The sequence below is a fragment of the Jaculus jaculus genome, chromosome 8, assembly GCF_020740685.1.
Source record: "Jaculus jaculus isolate mJacJac1 chromosome 8, mJacJac1.mat.Y.cur, whole genome shotgun sequence".
Lineage (NCBI taxonomy): Eukaryota > Metazoa > Chordata > Mammalia > Rodentia > Dipodidae > Jaculus > Jaculus jaculus.
In genome coordinates, this window is record NC_059109.1 from 4,860,369 (window position 1) to 4,885,302 (window position 24,934).

Below are 24,934 nucleotides of genomic sequence, written 5' to 3' on the forward strand. Positions count from 1 at the left end.
TAGTTCGGTGACTTTACATCTTTAAAAATCTTATTTATGAACCCGGCGTGGTGGCGCACGCCTTTAATCCCAGCACTCGGGAGGCAGAGGTAGGAGGATCACCGAGAGTTCAAGGCCACCCTGAGACTACATAGTGAATTCCAGGTCAGACTGGGCTAGAGTGAGACGCTACCTTGAAAAACCAAAATAAATCATTTATTTATTCACTTATTCAGTGTGCGAGCAGAAGCATGCATATGTGGAGGTGAGAGAACGAATTTTCTGGTTGGTCCCCGCCCTGCCCTCCAACTTGTTGAGGTGTGATCTCTTGTTCTTTCATTGTTGCTCTCCACTGCATTCTTTGTTTGTTTGTTTTTTGTTTTTCAAGGTAGGGTCTCACTCTAGCCCAGGCTGACCTGGAATTCACTATGGAGTCTCAGGTTGGCCTTGAATTCAGGTGATCCTCTTACCTCTGCCTCCCGAGTGCTGGGATTAAAGGTGTGCACCACCACACCCAGCTCTTTCCACTGCATTCTTTTTTTTTAAATATATATATTTTTAATTTTTTATTTATTTATTTGAGAGCGACAGACACAGAGAGAAAGACAGGTAGAGGGAGAGAGAGAGAATGGGCACGCCAGGGCTTCCAACCTCTGCAAACGAACTCCAGATGCGTGCGCCCCCTTGTGCATCTGGCTAACGTGGGACCTGGGGAACCGAGCCTCGAACCGGGGTCCTTAGGCTTCACAGGCAAGCGCTTAACCGCTACGCCATCTCTCCAGCCCTCCACTGCATTCTTGAGCTTCTGGAAAATTTTCACTGTAGGCATGCTGGGATTGCAGAAGCCTGTTTAACACAGGGTCGAACTCAGGCTTTCAGTGAGGCAGCAAGTGCTTTATCTGCTGAGCCACCGCCCACCTGACATGATGTCTTTAAGATCTACATCACTTTTTTTTTTTTCTAATTAGTCCCGAGGAGGCCTCGAACTTGTGACTATCCTACCTCTGCCTCCCGAGTGCTGGGATTAAAGGCTTGTGCCATCAAGCCCAGCTACTGTTCCTTTTTATAGAGAGGCATTCTAAACCATCTGGCTGCTGCAAGCAGGCACCACACAGATGGGCCACTTATTGTGTCTGGCTTTACATGGATACTGGGGAATTTAACCCAGGCAGGCTTTGCAAGCAAGTGCCTTTAACTACTGAACCACATCCCCAGCCCACATAGTTAAATATATATATTTACTTGAGAAAGAAAGAGGCAGAGAGTGAGAGAGAGGGGAAGAGAGAATGGGCACACCGCTGCACATGAATTCCAGATGCATGTGCCATCTTGTGCATCTGGCTTACGTGGGTCCTGGGGAGTCAAACCTGGGTCCTATGGCTTTGCAGGCAAGTGCCTTAACTGCTGAGCCATCTCTCCAGCCCTTAAAAAAATTTTTTTTTTTTTTTGAGACAGAGTAAGTCATTGTATATCCCCAAATGACCTTGGCCTCCTGACCCTCCTCTCTCCATCTCCTGAGGGCTGGGGTTAGATGGGTGCCTCGGCACACCTGGCTGTCCACCGCGTAGACCTCACACCAGAGAAAGCTACCTGCCCGTGAGGACTTGGAGAGGCGCCGGCGTGAGCCAGCACCTCGGGCTGCAGAAGGCTTCACACGGGCGGCAGCTGAGATGGGCTCGGGGCATGGGTGGAAGTCAGACAGGTGGAGACAGGTTGAGCAGGAACGCGAGCTTCTCTAGCAGGGATGTGGGAGGACAGCATGATAAAGTCCAGAAATGTGACGTCCCCACACAGGACACAGTGCAGGTCTGGTTTGCAGAGCGGCGGATGGCAGCTCTGCAGGGTGTCTCGGATGGGCATGGGCATGCGCGGAAAGGAAGCCGCTGGCTGGCTTGGCTGCTCTGGTGTTTGCTGCGGTGCTGAGCGTGTGAACTGAAGTGACCTGTAACCCTAGGTCTTGAGGTCATGGGCCAAAGCCCACATAAGTAAAACCTGTTGGTGCTGAGGCCCAGTGTCATCAGAAAGCTGAAAGAAACACGTCATGGGCTGCGGATGTAGCTCAGTTGGCGGAGCACTTACGCAGCATTCACAAAGCCCTGCTCACTTCTCAGCACCTGCTGTGGCCACCTTCTCATTGCTAGGTCAAAAAAACCCGACCAAAAGCAGCTGATGGAAGGAAAGTTTCCATTTTGGCTTTGTGACGGCAGGGGACAGCGTGGCATGAGCAGAGGCTGGATGGCACCTCTGCCACAGCAGGTGGGAAACAGCAGCAGGAGAGGGAGCTGAGCTCTGGCCAGGGGGAGATGGCTGTGACATCTCATAGCCCACCCTAACAACACACCTCCTCCAGCAAGGCTCCACCTCCCAAATTGCTACCAGCGGGGGGCAAGCATTCAAAACACATACATTTATGGGGCACACTTGATTCAAACCACCATAGCACCCTATAAACAGGGCATCATGGTGCACAGTTATAATCCCAGCACTCAGGAGGTAGAGACCAGAGGATCAGGAGTTCAAAGTCATCTTCAGCTACATATTGAGTTCAAGAGTAGCGTGAGCAACATGGGACCTTCTTTCAAAAAAAAAAAAATATATATATATATATATATATGGCTGGGCTTGGTGGCACATACCTTTAATCCCAGCACTTGGAAGGCAGAGGTAGGGGGATCACTGTGAGTTTGAGGCCAGCCTGGGGTTACAGAGTTCCCAGTCAGTCTGGGCTAGTGAGACTACCTCAAAAAAAATCTCATAATGAATATTTAGCATTCACATTAAAAAATATTTTATCTATTTGAGAGTGAAAGAGACAGATATGGATAGATAGAAAGAGAGAGAGGGAGGGAGGGAGAGAGAAAATGGGCACACCAGGGTCTCTAGCCACTGCAAACAAACTCCAGATGAATGTGCCACCTTGTACTTCTGGCTTTATGTGGGTACTAGGGAATCAAACTCAGGTCCCAGGCTTTGCAGGAAGTGCCTTAACCACTGAGCCTGCCGTCATACAGCTTCCTCTCAAGCCTGTAAGCCAAAATAAACCTCTTTTTCCCACAAGCTGCTCTTGGTTGGGTGATTTCTACCAGCAATGAGAACCGGGCTGCAACGGTAAAGTGGTACCGAGGAGTGGGATTGCTGCTAGACACCTGACTGTGTGGCTTTGGCCTTTTGGAGATGATTTTCAAGAGGAATGTGGGAGGATTTGAAACCTTGGCCTAAGAGGTGCCTTGCTGTAAGTACAGCTTGATGGCTTATTCTGGTCAGAGTTGAAAGGCCTGAATGCAGTAAGAACTATGGACTGTGAGGTTTGGCTTATGAGGGTGAGAAAGACCTTTGCTTGGACGGGGCTAGCAGTTTGTGTGGGAAGCTTGCTGTTATTCCTGTGTCCTGAGAAGTTGTGCAGGGTTGCTTTGCATAGAAATGAACTGGTGTGAACAGAGGGATATGGCACAGAAAGAAAGAAAAAAAATCTTTGGGTGAACTGTTGCCCGTTCAGCTGCAATTAAGAGATTACAACCTTCAAGATTGGGCCAGCTGAACTGAATTGGGGCAACAGGAAGAATGTCGACTCTTTTGAGGGTCCTGAGTGCTCAGGGAGTGTCCTGTTCTTCAAAGTCTGCTCTATCCTCCCCCCCCCCCCGATTAACAAATTGACAACCTACCTGGTATTGTGGAGTATGAGTATAAGAACTGCAGGAAAGAGAGGGTCATTGAGTTTTCAACATGGTCTTGTGTTTTGGAAATGGCCATGAGCAGTGTGAAGCAGGTTTGCTGGTTGTCTGCATGGAGACCCCATGGGGCCATGAGGATGAACCGTGGGTTGCAGTGGAGACCCAGTGGAGATGCCGGGACCCCGAGATGGCCGCTAAGGAAAGCTGCCGGCCCCAATGAAGTTTTCCAGGACTGTGAGTAGCCTAGCTGGAGGGGCGGAATTGGAATGCCAGAGACTTGTTGCTGGTTAGAATTATCGGACTTGGAGATTTGTCATTGGCTAGAGTTGTACTTGGAGCTACAGAGTTTGATGTTTGCCCTGTTTAAATCATGTATTGCTTGAATATTTCTCTGCTATGCCTAATGCCATCTTTTGCAGTGTGAATGTTTGTTCTGTGCCACTGTGGGTTTTTTGGGGATTTTTTTCGTATTTTGTCTTAATTAAAAGATCTTGGACTATGAGATGCATGAACATCATTGGAATTGATAAAAACTATGGGGACTTTTTTTTTTAAGTTTATTTTTATTTATTTGAGAGAAATAGAGAGAGAGACAGAAAGGGAGAATGCGTGACCCAGGGCCTCCAGCCACTGCAAATGAACTCTAGACACATGTGCCCCCTTGTTCATCTGGTTTATGTGGGTCCTGGGGAATCGAACCGGCATCCTTTGGCTTTGCTGACAAATGCCTTAACTGCTAAGCCATCTCTCCAGCCCCTTAAAAATTTTTAGTTTTAGTTTTTTTCAATTTTTATTTATTTATTTGAGAGAGAGAGAGAGAGAGAGAGAGAGAGAGAGAGGGACTTTTTTTTTTTTTAAATTTTCTTATTTACTTATTTGAGAGGGACAGACACAGAGAGAAAGACAGATAGAGGGAGAGAGAGAGAATGGGCCCGCCAGGGCTTCCAGCCTCTGCAAACGAACTCCAGATGCGTGCGCCCCCTTGTGCATCTGGCTAACGTGGGACCTGGGGAACCGAGCCTCGAACCGGGGTCCTTAGGCTTCACAGGCAAGCGCTTAACCGCTAAGCCATCTCTCCAGCCCAGAGATGGGGACTTTTAAAGTTGGATGAATGCATTGCATTTTACATTATGTATGGTTATCAGTTTATGGGGTTCAGGCACAGAATGTGGTGGTTTGATTCAGTTGTCCCCCATAAACTCAGGTGTTCCTAATGCTAGGTTTCCAGCTAATGGAGATTTGAGAATTAACGCCTCCTGGAGGCAGTGTGTTGCTGGGGACAGACTTATGGATGTTAGCCAGTGTCCCCTTGATGTTTGGCACACTCTCCTGTTGCTGTGGTCCACCTTATGTGGGCCAGGGGATGATGTCCACCCTCTGCTCATGCCATCATTTTCCCCTGCCATCATGGAGTTTCCCCTGGAGCCTGTAATCCAAAATAAACCTCTTTTTCCCACGAGCTGCTCTTGGTTGGGTGATTTCTACCAGCAACGCGAACCTGACTGCAACGCCCACGAAAGCCAGATGCACCAGGTGGCACACGCATCTGGAGTTCGTTTGCAGTGGCTGGAGGCCCTGGCGTGCCCATTCCTTCTCTAGCTGCCCCTTTATTTCTCTGTCTCGCAAAAAAAAAAAAAAAAAAAAAAAGTTAAAAAAATATCTTAAAGAATGAATGAATGAAAGAGAGAAGAAGAAGAGAAAAGAAAACTAAAGAAGGAAAGGAAGAGAGAAAGCAAACCTTTAACTTTACTGGGATATACTTATACAACATGCGCCTCACTTATTTATGGGTTGCTCTCGGCTGTGTACACACACCCACAGTCACCCTTAGGACATTGGATCTCCCCCAAAGGAACTTTCTATTTCTCAAGTGTCACTTAATTCCTCCATTCCCCCAAGTCCCTAATCTATTCTCTGTCTCTTTGGATGAAACTGTCCTGCATACGTAATATAAGGAGTCAGATAATATGTGATCTTGAGTATTTGGCTTCTACTCAGCAGGAAGTCACCAGGTTCACCAAGATGTAGCATGGACCAGCATTCCATTCTTCTTATGGCTGAGTGATATTCTTTTTTACAAAAAAAAAAAAAATATTTGTTTATTTGCAAGCACAGAGAGAGATAGAGAGAAGAGACACAGACAGAGAGAATGGGCACACCAGGGCCTCCAGCCACTGCAAAGGAATTCCAGATGCCTGAGCCACTCTGTGCATCTGGATTTATGTAGGTATTAAGGAATTGAACCCACTGACTGCTGAGCAATCTCTCCAGCCCAGCTTTAGCTTTTCTTTTTCTGTTTTTCTTTTAAACAATATTTTTACTTATTTATTTGACAGAGAAAGAGGGAGAGAGAGAGAGAATGGGCACACATGGGCCTCCAGCCACTGCAAATGAACTCCAGACACATGCACCCCCTTGTGCATCTGGCTAACGTGGGCCCTGGGGAATGGAACCTGGGTCCTTTGGCTTGGCAGGCGAATGCCTTAACCACTAAGCCATCCCTCCAACCCTTTTCTGGCTCTTGGAGGTAGGGTCTCACTCTGGTCCAGGCTGGCCTGGAATTCACTCTGTAGTCTCAGGGTGACCTTGAACTCACGGTGATCCTCCTACCTCTGCCTCCTGAGCGCTGGGATTAAATGCGTGCGCCACCGTGCCTGGTTTATCCAGCTTTGGCTTTTTATGTGAGGTCTGGGGATCAGACTCAGGCACTCCAGCTTTTATCCACCGAGAGATCTCCTTAACCCCCTCCCTGCTGGAGCTGTCCGTTTTCTGTCTGCTGTGGTCTCGGGATGTGTCGTGTCTCTCGGTACCTTTGCCCTGGCTGTCCCCTCCCTAAGGATGCTGCTGGTCCCTCACTTGGCCCAGGTTTCCTCTCTTCATTCTCCAGCCTTGTCTTAGATGTGCTGGTTGCTCCCAGCGCTCAAGGCTTGATGTCCCCTTGGTCTGCTGCTCCCAGGAAGCTGCGGCGTCCAGAACCCTTCGGGAGGAGTGTTGCCCAGGAAGGCAGCTCTGGACTCCGGGAACAAAACTCCAGACAGAACAAAAGCTGCAGGTAGCTTACAACCCTCCCTCTTGCTCACAGTGCTCTGGCACGGCCCTTCTGGGCGGGGGTTAATAGGAAGCCCAGAAAGAGTCAAAGCAAAGCTGGTCTGACCCCGATATCCACTCTCTCTCCACTCCCCTCCGCTTTGGTCCCAAGAACCCATGAGCCAGCATGTGACTTTCCCCCGAGCCTCAATTTACCTGCTGCACAACGGAGAAGACGCCTGCCTCCCCGTTCCCACGGAGCCCTCGGGGAGCCACCCCCACAGACATGTTGTGAAAGCTCTGGAGGCTCCTGGAAACCCGGGGGGGGCTGTTGGGTAGAGTTGTGTTGATTGCGGTGGCAGATGCCTAAGTGAGACAGAGGAGCCTTCTGGAGCTTTCTGGCCTCTGAGGCCTTCTTACTGAGTCCCCTAAGGCTGTGTTGGCCCTCCACAGTGTCCCCAGATCCCTTCACGTCAAGGTGTACTTGGGAACCATGGCTCCCATAGTCCAAGGGGGCGGTGTCCACATCCTGGCTCGTCACAAAAGGGAAACGGGACACACCCTTTCCCTGTCAGGGCAGGACTTGGAGGTGACACAGGCTCCATCAGCTCACATACCACGCATCAGGACTTAGTCACATGGCTTCACCTGAACACAGGTCTTACTTTGGGAGGCCCCAGGTCCAGTTACGAAATGGAGGCTCACTGGATATGGTGGCGCAGCATACCTTTAATCCCAGCAGTAAGGAGGTGGAGGTAGGAGGATCGATGTGAGTTCAAGGCCAGCCTGGGCCTGCGAATGCCAGGTCAGCCTGAGCTAGAGTGAGGCTCTACCCCGAAAAACAAAACACAAAAGCTCTTTTCCAGCCAGGCATGGTGGCGCATGCCTTTAATCCCAGCACTCTGGGGGCAGGGGTAGGAGGATTGCCATGAGTTTGAGGCCAGCCTGAGACTATGCAGTGAATTCCAGACCAGCCTGGGCTGGAGCAAGACCTTACCTCAAACAAAACAAAGCAGGGCTGCAGGGATTGCTTAGTGGTTAAGGCGTTTGCCTGCAAGGCCAAAGGACCCAGGTTCGATTCCCCAGGACCCACATTAGCCAGATGCACAAGGGGGTGCACACGCCTGGAGTTCCTTTGCAGTGGCTGAGGGCCCTGGTGAGCCCATTCTCTCTCTCTCTCCCTCTTTCTCTGTCAAATAACTAAATAAATATAAAATATTAAAACCAAACAAAAAAGTCAATCCTAGGGGCTGGGGAGATGGCTCAGTTAGTGAAGTCCTCACCCCACAAGTGTGGGGACCTGCGTGCACGTCCCCAGCAACCATGTCGGAGTCGGGCGTGGCGGCACACACCTGCGACGCCAGTGGCGGAGGAGCAGACACAGGGCCTCTCTTGGGCTAACTGGCCAGCCAGGTCAGTGAGTTCGAAATTCAACAAGAGACCTTGTTTCAAAAAACTAAGGTGGAGGGGGCTGGAGAGATGGCTTAGCCCTGAAGGCGCTTGCCTGCGAAGCCTAACGACCCATGTTCGACTCTCCAGATCCCATGTAAGCCGGACACACAAAAGGTGAGGCAAGCACAAGGTCACACACTAGGTGGCGCAAGTGTCTGGAGTTCGATTGCAGTGGCTGAAGCCCTGGGCCAGTTCTCCCTCTGTGGTGGTTTGATTCAGGTGTCCCCCATAAAGTTAGGTGTTCTGAATGCTACGTTCCCAGATGATGGATATTTGGGAATTAACGCCTCCTGGAGGAAGTGTATTGTTGGGGGTGGGCTTATGGGTGTTATAGAGAGTTTCCCCTTGCCAGTGTTTGGCACACACTCCTGTTGCCATTGTCCACCTTATGTTGGCCAGGGGGTGATGTCCACCCTCTGCTCATGCCATCGATTTCCCCTGGCATCGTGGAGCTTCCCCTCAAGCCTGTAAGCCAAAATAAAACTCTTTTTCCCAGAAGCTGCTCTTGGTTGGGTGATTTCTACCAGCAATGAGAACTGGACTGCAACACCCTCTCTCTAAAATTAAAAATTAATTAAAATTAAAAAATAAGGTGGAGGGCTGAAGAGATGGCTCCGTGGTTAAGATGCTTGCCTGCAAAGCCTAATAACCTGGTTCATTTCCCCAGTTCCTATGTAAAGCCAGAGGCACAGTGACGCATGTGAAGATCATTTGCAACACGCCCATTCTCTGTCTCTCTTCTCTCTCTCTCTCTCTCTCTCTCTCTCTCTCTGCTTGCAAATGGCTCAGCAGTTAAAGGCACTTGCTTGCAAAGCCTGATAAGCAGGGTTTTATCCCCCAGTATTCATGTTCATGTAAAGCCAGATGCACAAAGTGGTGCGTGTGTCTGGGGTTTGTTTACGGTGTGCCCATACTCACTCTATTTCTACCCACCTCTTTCTCTGTCGCTGTCTTTAAATAAAAATGTAAAAGTTAGCCGGGCGTGGTGACACACGCCTTTAATCCCAGCACTCGGGAGGCAGAGGCAGGAGGAGACTAGCCTAGGCTAGAGTGAGACCCTACCTCGAAAAACCAAAAATAAATAAATAAAAATTAAAATTAAGTTGGACATTAATTAAGAGTGACATCTAATGTTACCTTTGATCTCCACACATACATGCACACATACGTATACACTCTTGTACACATGTACACACATTCATGCCCCACATACGTATGAACACAGATATGCACACCACTCATATCTGCCTGAAATGACAGTATTTAAAAATTTTGTTTATTCATTTATTGCACAGAGAGAGAGAGAGAGAGGAGAGTATGTATGTGCATTGGCGCACCAGGGCCTTTTGCTCCAAACGAACTCCACATGCACCACTTTGTGTGCCGGGCTGTATGTGTGTACTGGGGAATCAAACCTGGCCACCAGACTTTGTAAGCCAGTGCCTTTAACCACCGAGCCATCTCCTCCAGCCCTATTTTTGTTTTATTATCATTTTTCAAATTTTTTGTTTACTTTTATTTATTTATGATGAGAGCAACAGACAGACAGACAAAGAGGCAGAGAGAGAGAATGGGACGCACCAGGGCCTCCAGCCGCTGCAAACAAATTCCAGATGCATGCACCACCCTGTGCATCTGGCTTACGTGAGCACTGGGGAATTGAGCCTCGAACTGGGGTCTTTAGGCTTCACAAGCAAGTGCTTAACCCCTAAGCCATCTCTCCAGCCCTATTTTTTAAAAAATTATTTATTCATATTTATTTATTTGCAAGCAGAGATAGTGAGAAGAGAGACAGACAGAGAGAATGGATGTACCAGGACCTCCAGCTCCTGCAAAAGCCAGATGCATAAGCCACTTTGTGCATCTGGTTTTACATGGGCACTGAGGAATTGAACCCCGGGTCGTTAAACTTTGTAGACAAGCGCCTTAACCACTGACCCATCTCTCCAGCCCCCACCGTAGATTTGCTGTGGGCGCCGCTTCCCTGGTTAGCGCTCTACCACATCTCTGAGAACATGCCACTGGCCATTCCGCAGCTTCAGGCCAAACTGTTTTTCATCAATGCCCCTGCAGTGTGTGGCATAGAAATAAAACGATGCATAAACCAGGGCCACTGTCCCCTAGGGGCTAGCCGCCACTGTGACGATCAGCAGATTATGGACGGGTGAAGCATTAGTATTATGATAATAATCATTATTATCAGAGTCGCGTCGTCAAGATAGACCCACGGGGAAATGCTACAGTTTGGGACCTTGGTGGAAGCCGAACAACCCCCAGGCTCTCCAGGCGGCCATTCTGCGACTTGCCAGGGTTTTCGGAGGACTCTGCGCCCCGTCGTCGCCTCCCGAGAGAGGTCGCCTGGCGCCGGCATCCGTGGCGCAGGGCTGCAGTGATTGGCTGAGCTGGAGGCGGTTGCTAGGTTACCAGTCGTGGGAGCCGGTCGGACCCCTCAGCCCCATCCTGCCATCTTCCATCCAGCCGGCACCGCGGACCTAATTTGGGCATTCCCAGAACAGGATCCCTCGTGGCTTCAATTGTGTGCCTTCAGGGTCCCTCCTTCTAGGATGTTCCACTCTGTGTGGTATGGAAAATGGGGAGAAAGCCCCGTTTGACCTCTCTGGGTCATCTTGAATGCTCGTCTCCGTAGGCTTCAGCGTCCCCCCTCAGTTCCTGGAATTCATTTATTTATTCATTATTCATGTGTGCATTCATGTTTATTAAGCAACTACCGGGTTGTAGCCACTGAAATGAATTGGGGTGAAAATGACGGAGGCTATCATTCTTCTCGTGATGGGGTGCACGTTACCCTTGTAAACAAGCACGATAGATGTACGTCAAATTACCCCTCCCCCCTTCAGTGATTTTTCTAGCCCCTTCTTTTCCCCATACTGTCTGAAGGCCCCTTAAATTGACATTCTAAATTGACTAGGCAGGGCTGGAGAGATGGCTTAGTGGTTAAGCGCTTGCCTGGGAAGCCTGTGGACCCTGGTTCAAGGCTGCACATGCATCTGGATTTCGTTTGCAGTGGCTGGGGCTCCTGGCGCGCCCATTCTTTATTGACCTGCCTCAGTCTCTGTCTGCCTGTCGCTCTCAAAGAAATAAATAAAAACAAAACACAAAAACTTTTAGTTGACTAGGTGTGATGCCAGTCCTCACTGGTGCCCTGCCTGACAAGTAACACAGCCTTTCCACACTTTCACAAGCTCCTTCTTTCTTTCTTTTTAATATTTTATTTTTATTCATTTATTTTGAGATAGGGAAAGGGGGAGAGAGAATATGGGGGCACCAGGGCTTCCAGCCACTGCAAACGAAATCCAGATGCATGTACCACCTTGTGCATCTGGCTTAGGTGGATGCTGGGGAATTGAACCAAGCTTCTTGGGCTTTGCGGGCAAGCACCTTAACCACTACGCCATCTCTCCAGCCCCGCAGGCTGTTTCTTAAATTACATTATGCGGAGTTGACGAGATCACTCAGTCGGTTAAATGCTTACCTCCCAAGCATGAATACCTCAGTTTGCTCCCCAGCGCCCACATAAATGCCAGGTGTAGTGGTGTGTACTTGTAACCCAGCACTGGAGAGCAGATGCCAAGGCAGGAGGATCCTGGGGGCTTTCTGGCTAGCCGTTCTAGCTAGTGAGCTCCAGGCCAACTGAGAGACCATATCTCAAAGGAGGTGGATGACGTTTTGAGGACAACATCCAAGGTTGTCCTCTGGCATCCACACACATGTGCACACATGTACATGCATACACACATGTGCACTTGCACATACACATGCATGCCATAAAAGCAAAACTCCATCCATTTACTCACTGTTTGACCCTGGGCCTCTGGCCTCCACATGGACTCACACACATTCGTGCATTACCCACACACATACGAACATGCATAGATACACATGTCATACACACATACACATGTAAAAATGTAAATTATAGATTGGCATTACACATATGTGGAGGTACACACATGTAATCCCAGCACTCAAGAGGTGGACACAGAATCATCGGGATTTCAAGGTCAGCCTTGTGATTTCAAGGTCAGTTTCAACCACATAAAGAGTTGGAGGCAAGCCTGGGCTTTGTGAGGTTCTGTCTCAGGAAAACCAAACCAAACCAAACCACAACTTTAATCCCAGCACTTGGGAGGCTGAGGTAGGAGGATCTCTTTGAGTTTGAGGCCAGCCTGGAACTACAGAGTGAGTTCCTGGCCAGGCTGGGCTGGAGTGAGACCCTACCTCCAAAAACCAAAAAAAGGACTGGAGAGAAGGCTTAGAGGCTGAGCCAGGCTCAACTTCCCAGAACACACATAAGCCAGATGCACATGGTGGCGCATGCAGCTGGAGGCCCTGGCACACTCATTCTCTCTCTCTCTGTCTTCTCTTACAAATAAATAATATTTTTTAAAAGGAGCTGAGAAGATGGACTGGTGGCTGAGGGTTCTTGCTGCACAAACAGGACGGCCCGGCAGGACCCGAGGCCATGTGAGTCTGGTTCTGTGGCACCTGTGTGAGAGCCAGGCACGGCCACGCATGGCATGACCTCCATCCCGCAACCCAGAGAACCTGGCGCTGCCAACTGAAAATATGACAAAAATGGCAGCTCCGGGTTGAGTGAGGAAACAGGTGGATGAATCAAAAGAGGACACCAGGTGTTCTCCTCTGGCACCCACACACGTGCATGCAGGGAACACGTGTCTGCACACACATTATACAAACTCTACACACACACACACACATACACAAAATCAATCTATAAGCAAGAATTTATTGGCAAAGACACAGTATATTAGGTATGGAAAAACAAGTTATAAATAGGGAATAAAACATGACTGTATAGTAAAAATAAAACTAAAATGCAGTGTCCAAGTAAACAGACCAAATGTTAATATATGGATGTATTCTAAGACATATTTTTTCTTTCTGCTTATCTGCATTTTTATTTTGCTTTGAGTTTTTTTTATTTTTTTAAATTTTTTTTATTTTTTAGAAAGAGCAAGAGGGCTGGAGAGATGGCTTAGTGGTTAAGTCACATGCCTGCGAAGCCTAACGACCCAGATTTGATTCTCCAGGTCCCACATAAGCCAGATGCACATGGTGGCACATGCATCTGGAGTTTGTTTGCACTGGCTAGAGACCCTGGTGTTCCCATTCTCACTCTCTCTCTGTATCTCAAATAAATAAATAAAAATAAATCTAAAAAAAAAGAAGAGCAAGAGAGAGAGAGAGAGAGAGAGAGAGAGAGAGAGAGAGAGAGAGAAAATTGGCATGCCAGGGCCTCAGTCACTACAATCGAATTCTAGATGCTTGTACCACCTAGTGGGCATGTGTGACCTTGCATTTGCCTCACCTGTGTGTGTCTGGTTTATGTGGGATCTAGAGAGTCGAACATGGATCCTTAGCCTTCGCAAGCAAGTGCCTTAACCGCTAAGCCATCTCTCCAGCTCTGCTTTGAGTGTTTTTTTAAAGTTATTTTATTATTTATTTGCAAGGAGAGAGAGAGAGAGAGGAGAGAGAATAGGTAGGTGTACCAGGGCCTCTTACTCCTGCAAACAAATTCCAGATGCATGCACCATATTGTGCAACTGGTTTTACACTGGTCCTGGGGAATGAAACCCAAGCTGGGAGATTTTCAAACAAGCACCATTAACTGCTGAGCAACCTCTCCAGTCCTGCTTTGAGCCTTTAAAGACAGGGCCTCATGTAATCAGGGCTGGCCCTGAACTCTTGCCCACCTCTGCCTCCACAGCGCCTGGGATTACAAGCTCGCCCCGCCACACCCAGCTCTTATCAGCATTTTAAAGCAGTCCCCCCCCCCCAGAGCAGGTGTGACTTGTGTGGCAGGAGTACTGTTGCATCATCAGCAGGTGACTCAGGCTGGAACTAAGGACATGCTGTGGCAGGAGCCTGCCCCCCCCCCCCCCCCCCGCCCTGGCAAAGGTCACTGACCTCGGCAACACTGAAACTCTCTTTACAAATTTCCCAAGCAAACAAGAATTCTCAAAACAAGGGGGAGGGGGAGGTGGGGGGAGGACTCAGTGATTAAAGGCACCTGTTTGCAAAGCCTGTGGACCCTAGTTTAATCCTTCCCAGTACCCAGGCAAAATGGTGCATGCATCTGTGACCCCAATGTGCCAGACTGGCATTCATTCGTTTGTAGCAGCAGCAAGAGACCCCGTGTCAAAGAGGACGGAGAAGATGACGGATACCCCAAGGTTGTCCTCTGACCTCAAGTGAGCACGTGCCATTGCGCGCACAACGCTCATGCAAAGACACACACACACTCACAAATAAAAAAAATAGAATTCCCCAAGCAACTCTTACATATATAATTTCAGCATCAGAGACATATAGGCAGGGGAATCAGGAGTTCAAAGTCATCCTTGGCTACATAGTGAGTTCAAGTTCAAGGCTAATCTGGGCTATACAAGACTTGGTCTCAAAAAAAAATTTTTTTTTCAGGGAGGGCATCAGCCTCTGCCAAAAAAAAAAAAAAAAAAAAAAAATCCCCCAAATAGTGTGTCCCTACCCTGGTTCCACTCTCTGTTTCACCTATTCCAGCTGACTATATATATATAAAATTTAGAGAGAGAACTGGTGCGCCAGGGCCTCTAGCCTCTGCAAACACAGACACATGTGCCTCCTTGTGCATCTGTCTTTATGTAGGTACTGGGGAAGCGAACCTTGGTCCTTTGGCTTTGTTGGCAAGCATCTTGACCGCTCAGCCATCTCTCCAGCCCCCAGCTGGTCTGTAATATTGCTCAGCTCTCCTGGCGCGGGAATCCCTGCTTGCACTTATCTGTGTGCACCGTAAAGCTGGCGTAATTGAAACCACAGGGCCTTCCAGCCCGGAGCACACAGCTGAGATGCCCGGCTGCTCTGGGTCCCCACTGCTCCCATGCACATGTGACCTGAATGCTGGTGAGAGAGCCATCACCATAGCAACCCAGGCCCACTCCGCCCCACGAGCAGGGAAACCTCAAAGTTGGGTTGGGAGTGAATAAAAGAAAAAACAAACAACAAAACCATAAACAGAACCAGTGCCTAGCTGTCTACCATGGACAGTTTTCTCTGCTTCAATTTCCACATGGGTACAATGATCTCTAAGCGCCCTAGCCTAGCCTAGCCTAGCCTAGCCTAGCCTGCCCATCTCCAAGGTTATGTCAGTGTAAATAAACCCTTCTTGGTTTTGGTCTGTCCTCCAATTGTTGAGAGAGTTTGAGCAAATCATTTAACCTCTCTGCACGTCAAGCAAGCACTCAGTTTATGAACAGGGAAGAAAGGCACATGGTGATTGCTTCCTGGATATGCAAGACACTCATCAGGACGTTAGACTCTCAAAGCCAGAAGGGCTCAACCCTTTCTGCTCACGCATGGACCCTTTTGATAAGATCAGACAGAGCTTCTCAGAAGTACTTGTTTAACTCCTGAGGCAGAGAGCTTGCCACCACCAGTCCTTGCCATTACATGACTGAACTTTAAGCAGATTTTTCAATTGAGATGTGTTATATTCATATTTAAGCGGTGGAGGGGGAAGGGCTGGAGAGAAGGTGCTTGCCTGCAAAGCCAAAGGATCCTGGTTCGATTCTCCAGGACCCACGTAAGCCAGATACACAAGGGGGTGCATGTACCTGGAGTTTGTCTGCAGTGGCTGGAAGCCCTGGCACACCCATTCTCTTCCTCTCTCTTTCTCTCTCTGCCTCTGGAAAAACAGGTCTAGGGAAGGAGGGACGAGATGAGAAGTCACATCATCCTTTGATCTCTAGCAAGTACGGATTGTGAGGGCAGAGCTTCCTGCCTTTCTTTTTATTACTTGCAGAGGCCACCCTAACTGCCTGACCCCCCTCTTAGGAAGTCATGGTCTCCTCTCCCAGCCCTTGCGCAACGCATCCCAACACCGGGCGAGGCTCCCTGCTTCAGGGTCTCCTCGCTCTCAGGATCGTACCAGGGGCCAAACAAAAGATGCAGCCAATGAAGATCAAGCTCATCTCCTCGCCAATGCCCCCAGGCCGGCCCCCTCCTTCCAACTAGGAGGCAGCCACTCAGCAAAAGTCCCCGGGCACTTGGCAACGACCTTCAACCACATCTATGTTTTCACAGGCATCTTGCATTCCACCTCCAAGAACGTGGTGTGTGGGAGCAGGTGCCTGCAGCCGCAGTGCCATGGAGGCGGGTATAGGGGTGTCCCTGGGGCTCCCTGGCTGCCTAGTCTAGCCTCACTGGAAGGTTCCGTGGTGGACCCTCAGGTGTGGGGACAGGAAGGTGGAGAAAGCTATTTTGCAGTGAGAAGGTGCCCTTTTAGCCATTGAGATGAAAGGTTTCTTTAAATATATTTTCAGGTCTGGAGAGATGGCTCAGCAGTTAAGGTGCTTGCCTGAGAACCCTAAGAACTCATGTTGGAATCTCCAGGTCCCACATAGCCAGACACACAGCAACACAAGCACGCAATGTCACACATGTGCATAAGGGGGTGCATGCGTCTGGAGTTCATTCGCAGTGGCTAAGGACCCGGAGCACCCATTCTTTCTCTCTCTCTCTCAAAAATAAATAATTTTAAAAAATTTAGGGCTGAAGAGATGGCTTAGCAGTTGAGGTGTTTGCCTGCAACACCAAAGGATCCCAGTTTGACTCTCCAGGACCCATGTAAGCCAGATGCTCAAGGGGGCACATGCATCTGGAGTTTGCAGTGGCTGGAGGTCCTGGTGTGCCCATTCTCTCTCCCACCCCCCTTTCTCTCTCTCAAATATATATGTGTGTGTGTGTGTGCAGAGAGAGAAATAGAAGAGAGACAGACAGAAAGAATGGGTGTGCCAGGGCCTCTAGCCACTACAGATGAACTCCAGTTGCGTGTGCCACTTTGTGCATCTGCCTTTATGTGAGTACTGGGGAATGAAACTCTGGTTGTTAGCTTTTGGAGGCAAATGCCCTAACTGATGAGCCATGCGTTGAAAGCTGATGTCGTGTGGCCACTTCCGGCCAAAGAACAGGACATCTGGCTCCCCATACTGCCATGGAAGCCACCCAGCTGTGTGCCCTCAGGAGCTGGGGCCTTCCTCCTTCAGTGCCTGGCTCAAGCCCAAGATGACGGCTCTCACCCTGTAGGGTGCGTGATGACGGGGTGAACTCACTGTGTCCCTCTCTTGCCACTGGGCCCTGTCTGATGCCACTTCCCTCCCCCCGCCCCCCGCAGACGAATACCTCCGTGTCCTCAACGTGGGTCTGGCTGAGGTGAAGAAATCCTTCCTGGGACCCTTCTCCCCGTCATGCAAGATGGTGCAGATGATGCGTCGGTTTCTGTACCAGGTGCTGCCCGAGGACTCCTACAAGTTCACCAGCGGGAAGCTGCACGTGAGCCTCACCCGCCTCACCGACGGCGAGAACGTGGTGGTCTCGGAGTTCACGTCCAAGGAGGAGCTCATCGAGGCAAGTGCCGCCTGGCCGAGCCGCGGCCCGGGGAGCAGGGGACGGGCTCCACCGGGACCTGCCTCCTCCCTCTCGTCCCTTCTCGGACTCCCTGGCCCTCCCCTCCCTTCCTTTTTTGGCATTGCTCCATGCCAGCGGAAGAGCCAGACCTGATGGCAAATGGAAGCCCAAGACCAACTTGGCCACCAGCCTGGATGCTGTGACACCGTGGCTCCAGGGCTCAGTCCTTCTCCTCCATCCTGCAGGGCCTCTGGGCGATACCTGGGACTCCTCAGGGGTCCACAAAGACCCTCAGTGTCCCATAGATCCTTCAGAGTCCCCCGGCCTGGTACCAGTATGTCCCTATTGTCAGAATTATCTGGGGAGAGTGCCCCAGAATCCTCCTGGGTACCCCTCTCTCCTAGTGGGCTTTGATAAAAGATTGAATTGTGGGGCTGGGGATGTAGCTCACTTAGGTAGAGCCCCCAATCCCTCCATTAGATCCTTAGCACCATATAAAACAGGCACGGGGGCTGGAGAAGATCGCTTAGTGGTTAAGGCGTTTGCCTGCAAAGCCAAAGGACCCAGCTTGGATTCCCCAAGACCCATGTAAGCCAGATGCAGGTGCATGTGTCTGGAGTTCATTTGCAGTGGTTGGAGGCCCTGGCGCACCCACTCTCACTCTCTCTCAAATAAATATATAAAATATATTAAAAAGAAAAAACAGGCAAGGTAGCTTACACCTATAATGCCTGTACTCAGGAGGTTGAGGCAGAAAGGATCAGAAGTTCAAGGCCAGCCTGGGATACATGAGACCCAGTCAAAAAACAAACAAACAAAAATAAGAAGAAGAAAAATTGCATCGTTCCTGAATGGGTTCCCTCTTAGAAAAGTGGGTCCTCTCCACTGTGCTGAGCTCACAGTTACAGATTTTAGTGACTGTCATCCCTGAAGGGCACGTTGTCCCGTTTTCTTTCGGGATGAAGGGGGTTAACTAAGCTGCAGGCTTTCATCCCGTCCCTCCGTTCTCCATCCCCACGCTGGCCTGATCCTTGGGTGGGCGATGCGTCCCCTCATGTCCCCTGGGTTTTACCACATTAGACTTTCCAGGAGCCCCCAGTGGCACCCCGCTTCACATTCCCACCTCATCGCCCACATCCCAAAGTCCGAGGCTGTCATTACGGAGCTGGCATCCCAGGCATGCACCACTGTGCCTGGTGTAGGCGACGCTGGGACCCCAAGCGGGCTTTGTACACGCTAGGCAAGCACTCTGCCCACTGAGCTGCCCCCCATCCCAGGTCTCTCTCCCAGCTGTCTCCCGCTCTTTCCTCGCTAGCCACAGCCCTGAACTCCACCTGGGATTTCTTCCCATGTCTCTCTACCCAGTCTTACCTACTTGACTGGATTCTAGTTCTTTCTGCCAGCACGTTTCCTTCGTCACCCCCTGGTCTGTCCCCTCCTTCAGAGCCGCCCATGCTGGGCTCTGTTGAAGCACTTGTTCCCGCTGCCCCTGGCTTGTGTTTCTCTTAAAGGGGGGGGTCTCACCCCAATCTTAGTCCAGGGCCAAAGGACAGATGCAGATTAACAGCCGCTAAATGCCACAGGGCTCCTGGAAAGACGGTGTTAGCAGAGACCCTGTAGATAGGGTGATCATCCCCCTTTATTTTTATTTATTTGAGAGAGAGAGAGACAGAAAGATGCAGACAGAGAGAGGCCAATAGAGAGATAATGGGCGCGCCAGGGCTTCAGCCACTGCAAACGAACTCCAGATGCATGCGCCTCCTTGTGCATCTGGCTAAGGTGGGTCCTGGAGAATTGAACCTGGGTCCTTTGGCTTTGTAGGCAAGTGCCTTAACCAACTAAGCCATCTCTCCAGACCCCATCTCACTTTAAAGCTTGGGAGGTCAGGCCCTGACTGACCAAGGACCTACCTCGTGGGGACTAGAACAACACTTGAACTGGGAGGTCTGCTTCCCAGGCCGGCCCTCTCACTTTGGGTTTAAAAAGAAATGAGACTGACGTGTTGGGGGGCGGAAGAGTGGAACCGTGAGCGCTTACCCACCCGCCCCAGGGCCTGTAGCGTCTCCGCCCGTCTCTCTCCAGGCCCTGTACTGCAGCTGCTTTGTGCCCGTCTACTGTGGCCTCATCCCTCCGATGTACAGGGGAGAGGTGAGTGTCTCTCCTGTGGAGAGGGGTGAGCTTGGGCCCCCCCGCACTCCAGGGTGGGGAGTGGTTTTCTACGCAGAATTCCCAGTGCAGGTGGATGCCTGAGGTTGCGAGAAGAGCCTCCTTCAAGTGAGTTGGGGTCCTCTCTAGACCCACCAATCTCCTGAGCTGGGCAGCTCAAAGCTCTACAGGCTTTCTGTGTCACAGAGTATAGAATAACGATCGTGACACCCTGAGATCTGGGACCCTGATTCATGGAGATCGAAGCCCCTCTCCCCCCGGGGCCATACCCACGTACCCATGATCTCCTCCAAGGACTCCTAACATAACGGGAATTCTGATCCAATAAGTGTAAGCAGGCCAAGATTCTGAGCCTCTGACCTGCTTTGCCGTGGGTGATTCATGGGCCACGCTCTGAGCAGTAAGGGTGTGACCCCATGCCCAGAGATCAGCTTTCAGGCATGCCAACAGGTAGAGCCTTGGTACTGGTCATGCCTTGTTCAGTTCAAAGTTCAAAGGGAAGGGGGTCCCAGTGAGGCTGTGGGTAGGGGCTTGATGTCCCATGTCAAGCGGAGGATGAGCCCCACACAGAGGCCAGTGCCACCAAAATACTGTGGGGGGACGGTCCAGGGCCAGAGCCCTGAACTGGGAATCCCCGAGGCCACTGTAGACTCAGCAAGGGACTTAGGGTCACGCCCCCTATCCTGGGCCCCACCATCTTCAGGCTGGTCCCGGGGGGATCTGGCGGCCCCACTGTCCCGTGGCCAAGTGTTTCTCTCCCCACCGCCCGCAGAGGTACATCGACGGAGGCTTCACCAGCATGCAGCCCTGCCCTTACTGGACGGACTCCATCACCATCTCCACGTTCAGCGGCCAGCAGGACATCTGTCCCCGAGACTGCCCTGCGATCTTCCACGACTTCCGCTTGTTCAACTTCTCCTTCCAGTTCTCCCTGGAGAACATCACCCGCATGACGCACGCGCTCTTCCCCCCGGACCTGGTGGTGAGAGATGGGAGGGTGTGAGATGGGGTCCCCTCAGAGAGTCCCTCCTGCTTCCACACATGTGGACCCTGACTCGGCTGCTAACCTGCTCTGTGCCCTTGAACAAGCCGGCCAGCCTCCGTCACTCCCTTGAACACGGGACAGCGTCACAGCCGCTGATGGAAATAGTACGTAGCTACTTCTGGTCTGTGACAGCCAAGACCAGGCAGGAAACTGGTCTCAGCTTGTCTGTGAATAGACCGGAGCTAAGAAGGGGTTTTCTACTTCTAAATGGCTCCTAAAAAAAAAGAAAGAAAGAAAGAAAGAAAATGTCCAGAGACTGGAGAGATAGCTCAGCAGTTAAGGCACTTATCTGCAACACCTAATGACCTAGGTTCAATTCCTCAGTTCTCATGTAAAGCCAGATACACAAAGTGGTGCCTGCAGTGGCTAGAGGTCCTGGTGCACCCGTTCTCTCCCCCTCTCCCTCTCCTTTCAATATTTATATGTTAAAAACCAAAAAAAGGGCTGGAGAGATGGCTTAGCGGTTAAGCGCTTGCCTGTGAAGCCTAAGGACCCCGGTTCGAGGCTCGGTTCCCCAGGTCCCACGTTAGCCAGATGCACAAGGGGGCGCACGCGTCTGGAGTTCGTTTGCAGAGGCTGGAAGCCCTGGCACGCCCATTCTCTCTCTCTCCCTCTATCTGTCTTTCTCTCTCTGTCGCTCTCAAATAAATAAATAAATAAATAAATAAAAATAAAAACAAAAAAAAAAGGCTGTAGAGATGGCTTAGCAGTTAAGGTGCAAAGCCTAAGGACCCAGGTTTGATTCTCCAGGACCCACGTACGCCAGATGCACAAGGGGGGGGACACATGCGTCTGGATTTCGTTTGCAGTGGTTAGAGGCCCTGGCAGCCTATTCTCTCCCTATATATCTGCCTGTCTCTCAAGTAAATAAATAAAATATTTAAATGTAAAAGAAAAAGAAGGAGAAGGAGAAAGAAGGAGGAGGAAGTGGGGGTGCCGGGCTGGGGATGTGGCTCAGTGGCTAGAGTGCCTGCCTAGTGTGCACAAAGCCCTGGGTTCAACCCCAGCCCCACATCCACCAAGTGTGCTGGCTCACGTCTGTGGTTTCAGGACCTGGGAGATGGAGGCGCGGCGATTAATAGTTCAAGGTCATCTGCAGCTACGTAGTGAGTTTGAGGCCAGCCTGGGCTCCCCGAGACCTTGTCTCAAAACAAATCAAAATAGAACAGAGCAGAACAAAGCAGAAGGAGCCTACGGCACAATCAGTCTGTGGCCGCAGATGCTTACGCCCCAGCCCCGCCATCTCTCACACAGATGCCACCGCCGTCCCCCATTTGACAGATGGGCAAGAAGTGAGGCCGTGAGCCATTACAGCCACACTTGCCAACGAGGGCGCAGTGCTGGGATTTGAACCCAGGCCCTGCTCTGCACTTTCTGTGACCCAAACGGGTTACCTCTGAAACAGCTCAATCCCCCCCACACCTTCCTGTCAGGGAGGCGGCCACTGGGCTAGGGATCGGGTGGCTGTTATATCATCCTGTCATTGTCATGCCTCCCCCTCAGCAGATAGCGAGGGGTGGGCTCTGCCTGCGGGTGTTTGGGAAAGCCCAGGGGAGTTCCAGAGCCCTTGGGTCTCGCCTGGGGGTGGGGATGGCGGTCGCTCACGCTCATTGTCCCTCCCCCGCCCGCAGGTCCTGCAGGATTACTACTACCGCGGCTACGATGACACCGTTTCCTACCTGAGGAGGCTCAGTGAGCACGGGCGGGGGGTGGGGGGAAGGGGACAGCCGAGCACAGGGCACCCCGCCCCACAGCCAGGGCCGGAACAGGTGGACGCGGGCCCAGGGACTTCACAGCCGCGCCGTCCAGCCCAGGCCACTGCGGCTGTGTGTGGGTCCTGGCCACCCTGGGGCTGCTGCACAGCCGTCTCCCAGGGGCGTCCAGGCAGCTGCGGAGCGGGGTCTCGAGTGGCCGTGAGCGCGATGGGAAGAAACACCCGGGGGGACTGTGTCAGAGGACAGCTCGTCTATTTGTTGGGGGAATGGGCTTATAAGTGTGTCCATGTAGTGGCTGGGAAAGGCATAGGGTACGGGTCACAGGGGGATTGGCTGTGTGAGGGCTGCTGGCTGATACCTCATTAGCATACAGAGTTAGGGTCACATGGCCATGGGGGGGGGGAGACGGAAACCTAAGTCTTATCAGGATGTCCAGGGGCCCCAGGCAGGGTGGAGGGGGAGGGGCCTCCCTCCTGCCAGTATCTGTATTGAGGCGAAATTATCAGTGTCTAGGCCTCCTGCAGCCTGGGGCCATTAGCTGGGCCTGACAGCTCAGGCCTGCTTAAACGCCCAGTGGCCTGGGCCCTCAGTTGTGCCCGGCAGCTATGGGTTAGCTCATGGCCACTTGTAAACACTTGCTTTTTTTTTTTTTCTTGTTGTTGTTGTTGTTGTTGGTTTGATTTTTCAAGGTAGGGTCTCCCTCTAGCCCCAGGCTGACCTGGAATTCACTATATAGTCTCAGGGTGGCCTCGAACTCACAGCGATCCTCCTACCTCTGCCTCCTGCCGAGTGCTAGTATTAAAGGTGTGCGCCACCACGCCCGGCTGGCTGCTATATTGTAGTTTTTGACATCCACTAGCTGTGAGGACTTGGGAAGGTCATCTGGGACCTCAGTACCCTCATCTATAAGAGGCGGCAGGTGAACAGTGTCACCTCCCTTGGATTTTTTTTTAATTTGAGAGTGACAGACAAAGAGAGAAAGAGGCAGAGAGAGAGAGAGAGAGAGAGAGAGAGAGAGAGAGAGAGAGAGAGAATGGGCGCGCCAGGGCCTCCAGCCACTGCAAATGAACTCCAGATGCGTGCACCCCCATGTGCATCTGGCGAACATGGGTTCTGGGGAATCAAGCCTGGGTCCTTAGGCTTCACAGGCAAGCACCTTAACCGCTGAGCCATCTCTCCAGCCCTACCTTGGAATTTTTTTAAGTTAATTAACTATTTATTTATTTTCAAGCAGAGACAGATAGAAGAGAGACAGATAGAGAGAATGGGCACACCAGGGATTCCAGCTGCTGCAAATGAACTCCAGATGCATGCACCACTTTGTACATCTGGCTTTACATGGGTACTGCGGAATCAAACCCAGGTCATTAGGCTTTGCAGGCAAGCACCTTAACCGCTGAGCCATCTCTCCAGCCCTACCTTGGAGTTTTACTGAGGATGAGAGGGGGAAACACATGAAGCCTTAGCACACCAGTGACGTCACTGAATCTTTCCATTCTCCACGTTTTCTAGAGGGGCTGGGGCTGTAGCTGAGCAAGTGAAGTGCTTGCCTAACATGGACAGGGTGTGGTGGTGCTCACCAGTAGTCCTAGCCCTCGGGAGGTAGAGGCAGGAGGATCAGATGTTCAAGGAGGGGCACACGTGAAGCCTTACCACAGATGCTACCAGATGACAGGCAGGGAAACAGGGACCTGGTTGGGTCCTTTGGGCCACCAGCTGGGCAATGTCCACTCAGCCCTCCATGAAGGTATGGGTCTGGGGCTTGGGGTCTGGAAGATCCCCTGATTTGATACTTGGATTAAAAAAAAAAAAATTTAGAGAGAGGAGAGAGAGAGAGAGAGAGAGAGAGAATTGGTGCTCCAGGTCCCCAGCCAGTGCAATTGAACGCCAGACACTTGCGCCACCTAGTGGAGATGTGCAATGTTGCACGTTGCCTCACCTTTGTGTGTCTGGCTTTGGCGGGATCTGGAGTTGAACATGAGTCCTTAGGCTTTGCAGGAAAGCACCTTAAACACTAAGCCATCTCTCCAGCTCAATACTTACATTTTGAAGCAGACTCAACTTCCCTGCCCCAGAACACTACTCTGCACCTCTGGTCTCAGCCTGGCCACCTCCACACCTGCCTCTCCCCTGGCACAAGCTGCAAGCCACACGCACTTCCTCCTCCAGGTGGCCTGTGTGCAACTTCCCTCCCCCCACCCACCCTGAAGCCCCTGGGATCTGATCTGGGAATGGAGTTTTCTCCTAGCACCAGGTGTGAACAGGAACGACTGACACATTCTGGTAAATTTTGGCTGGTGCCCAAAGCCACGCTGAGCTCCACCTGCCACCTGGAAATATCCAGAATGCTGTGCAGATGAGGGTCAGCCGCAGCAGCCCTGGACTCCCCACGCACCTTCCCACATCCTATGTCCTGCCTCCTCTGGGTTCACATCCACCAGTGATTCCCATGCTCA

At 51.1% G+C, this 24,934-nt stretch overlaps 1 protein-coding gene across 1 annotated transcript in view; it reads left to right on the forward strand.

Annotated features, from left to right (window-relative positions):
• Positions 1 to 24,934, forward strand: part of Pnpla1 (patatin like phospholipase domain containing 1) — a 43,566-nt gene that overhangs the window by 5,056 nt on the left and 13,576 nt on the right. The window contains exons 2-5 of the mRNA XM_045156087.1: positions 17,320 to 17,552; positions 19,635 to 19,700; positions 20,491 to 20,700; positions 22,395 to 22,455. Of these exons, the coding sequence (XP_045012022.1) occupies positions 17,320 to 17,552; positions 19,635 to 19,700; positions 20,491 to 20,700; positions 22,395 to 22,455 (570 nt within the window). The remainder of the gene's footprint in view (positions 1 to 17,319; positions 17,553 to 19,634; positions 19,701 to 20,490; positions 20,701 to 22,394; positions 22,456 to 24,934) is intronic.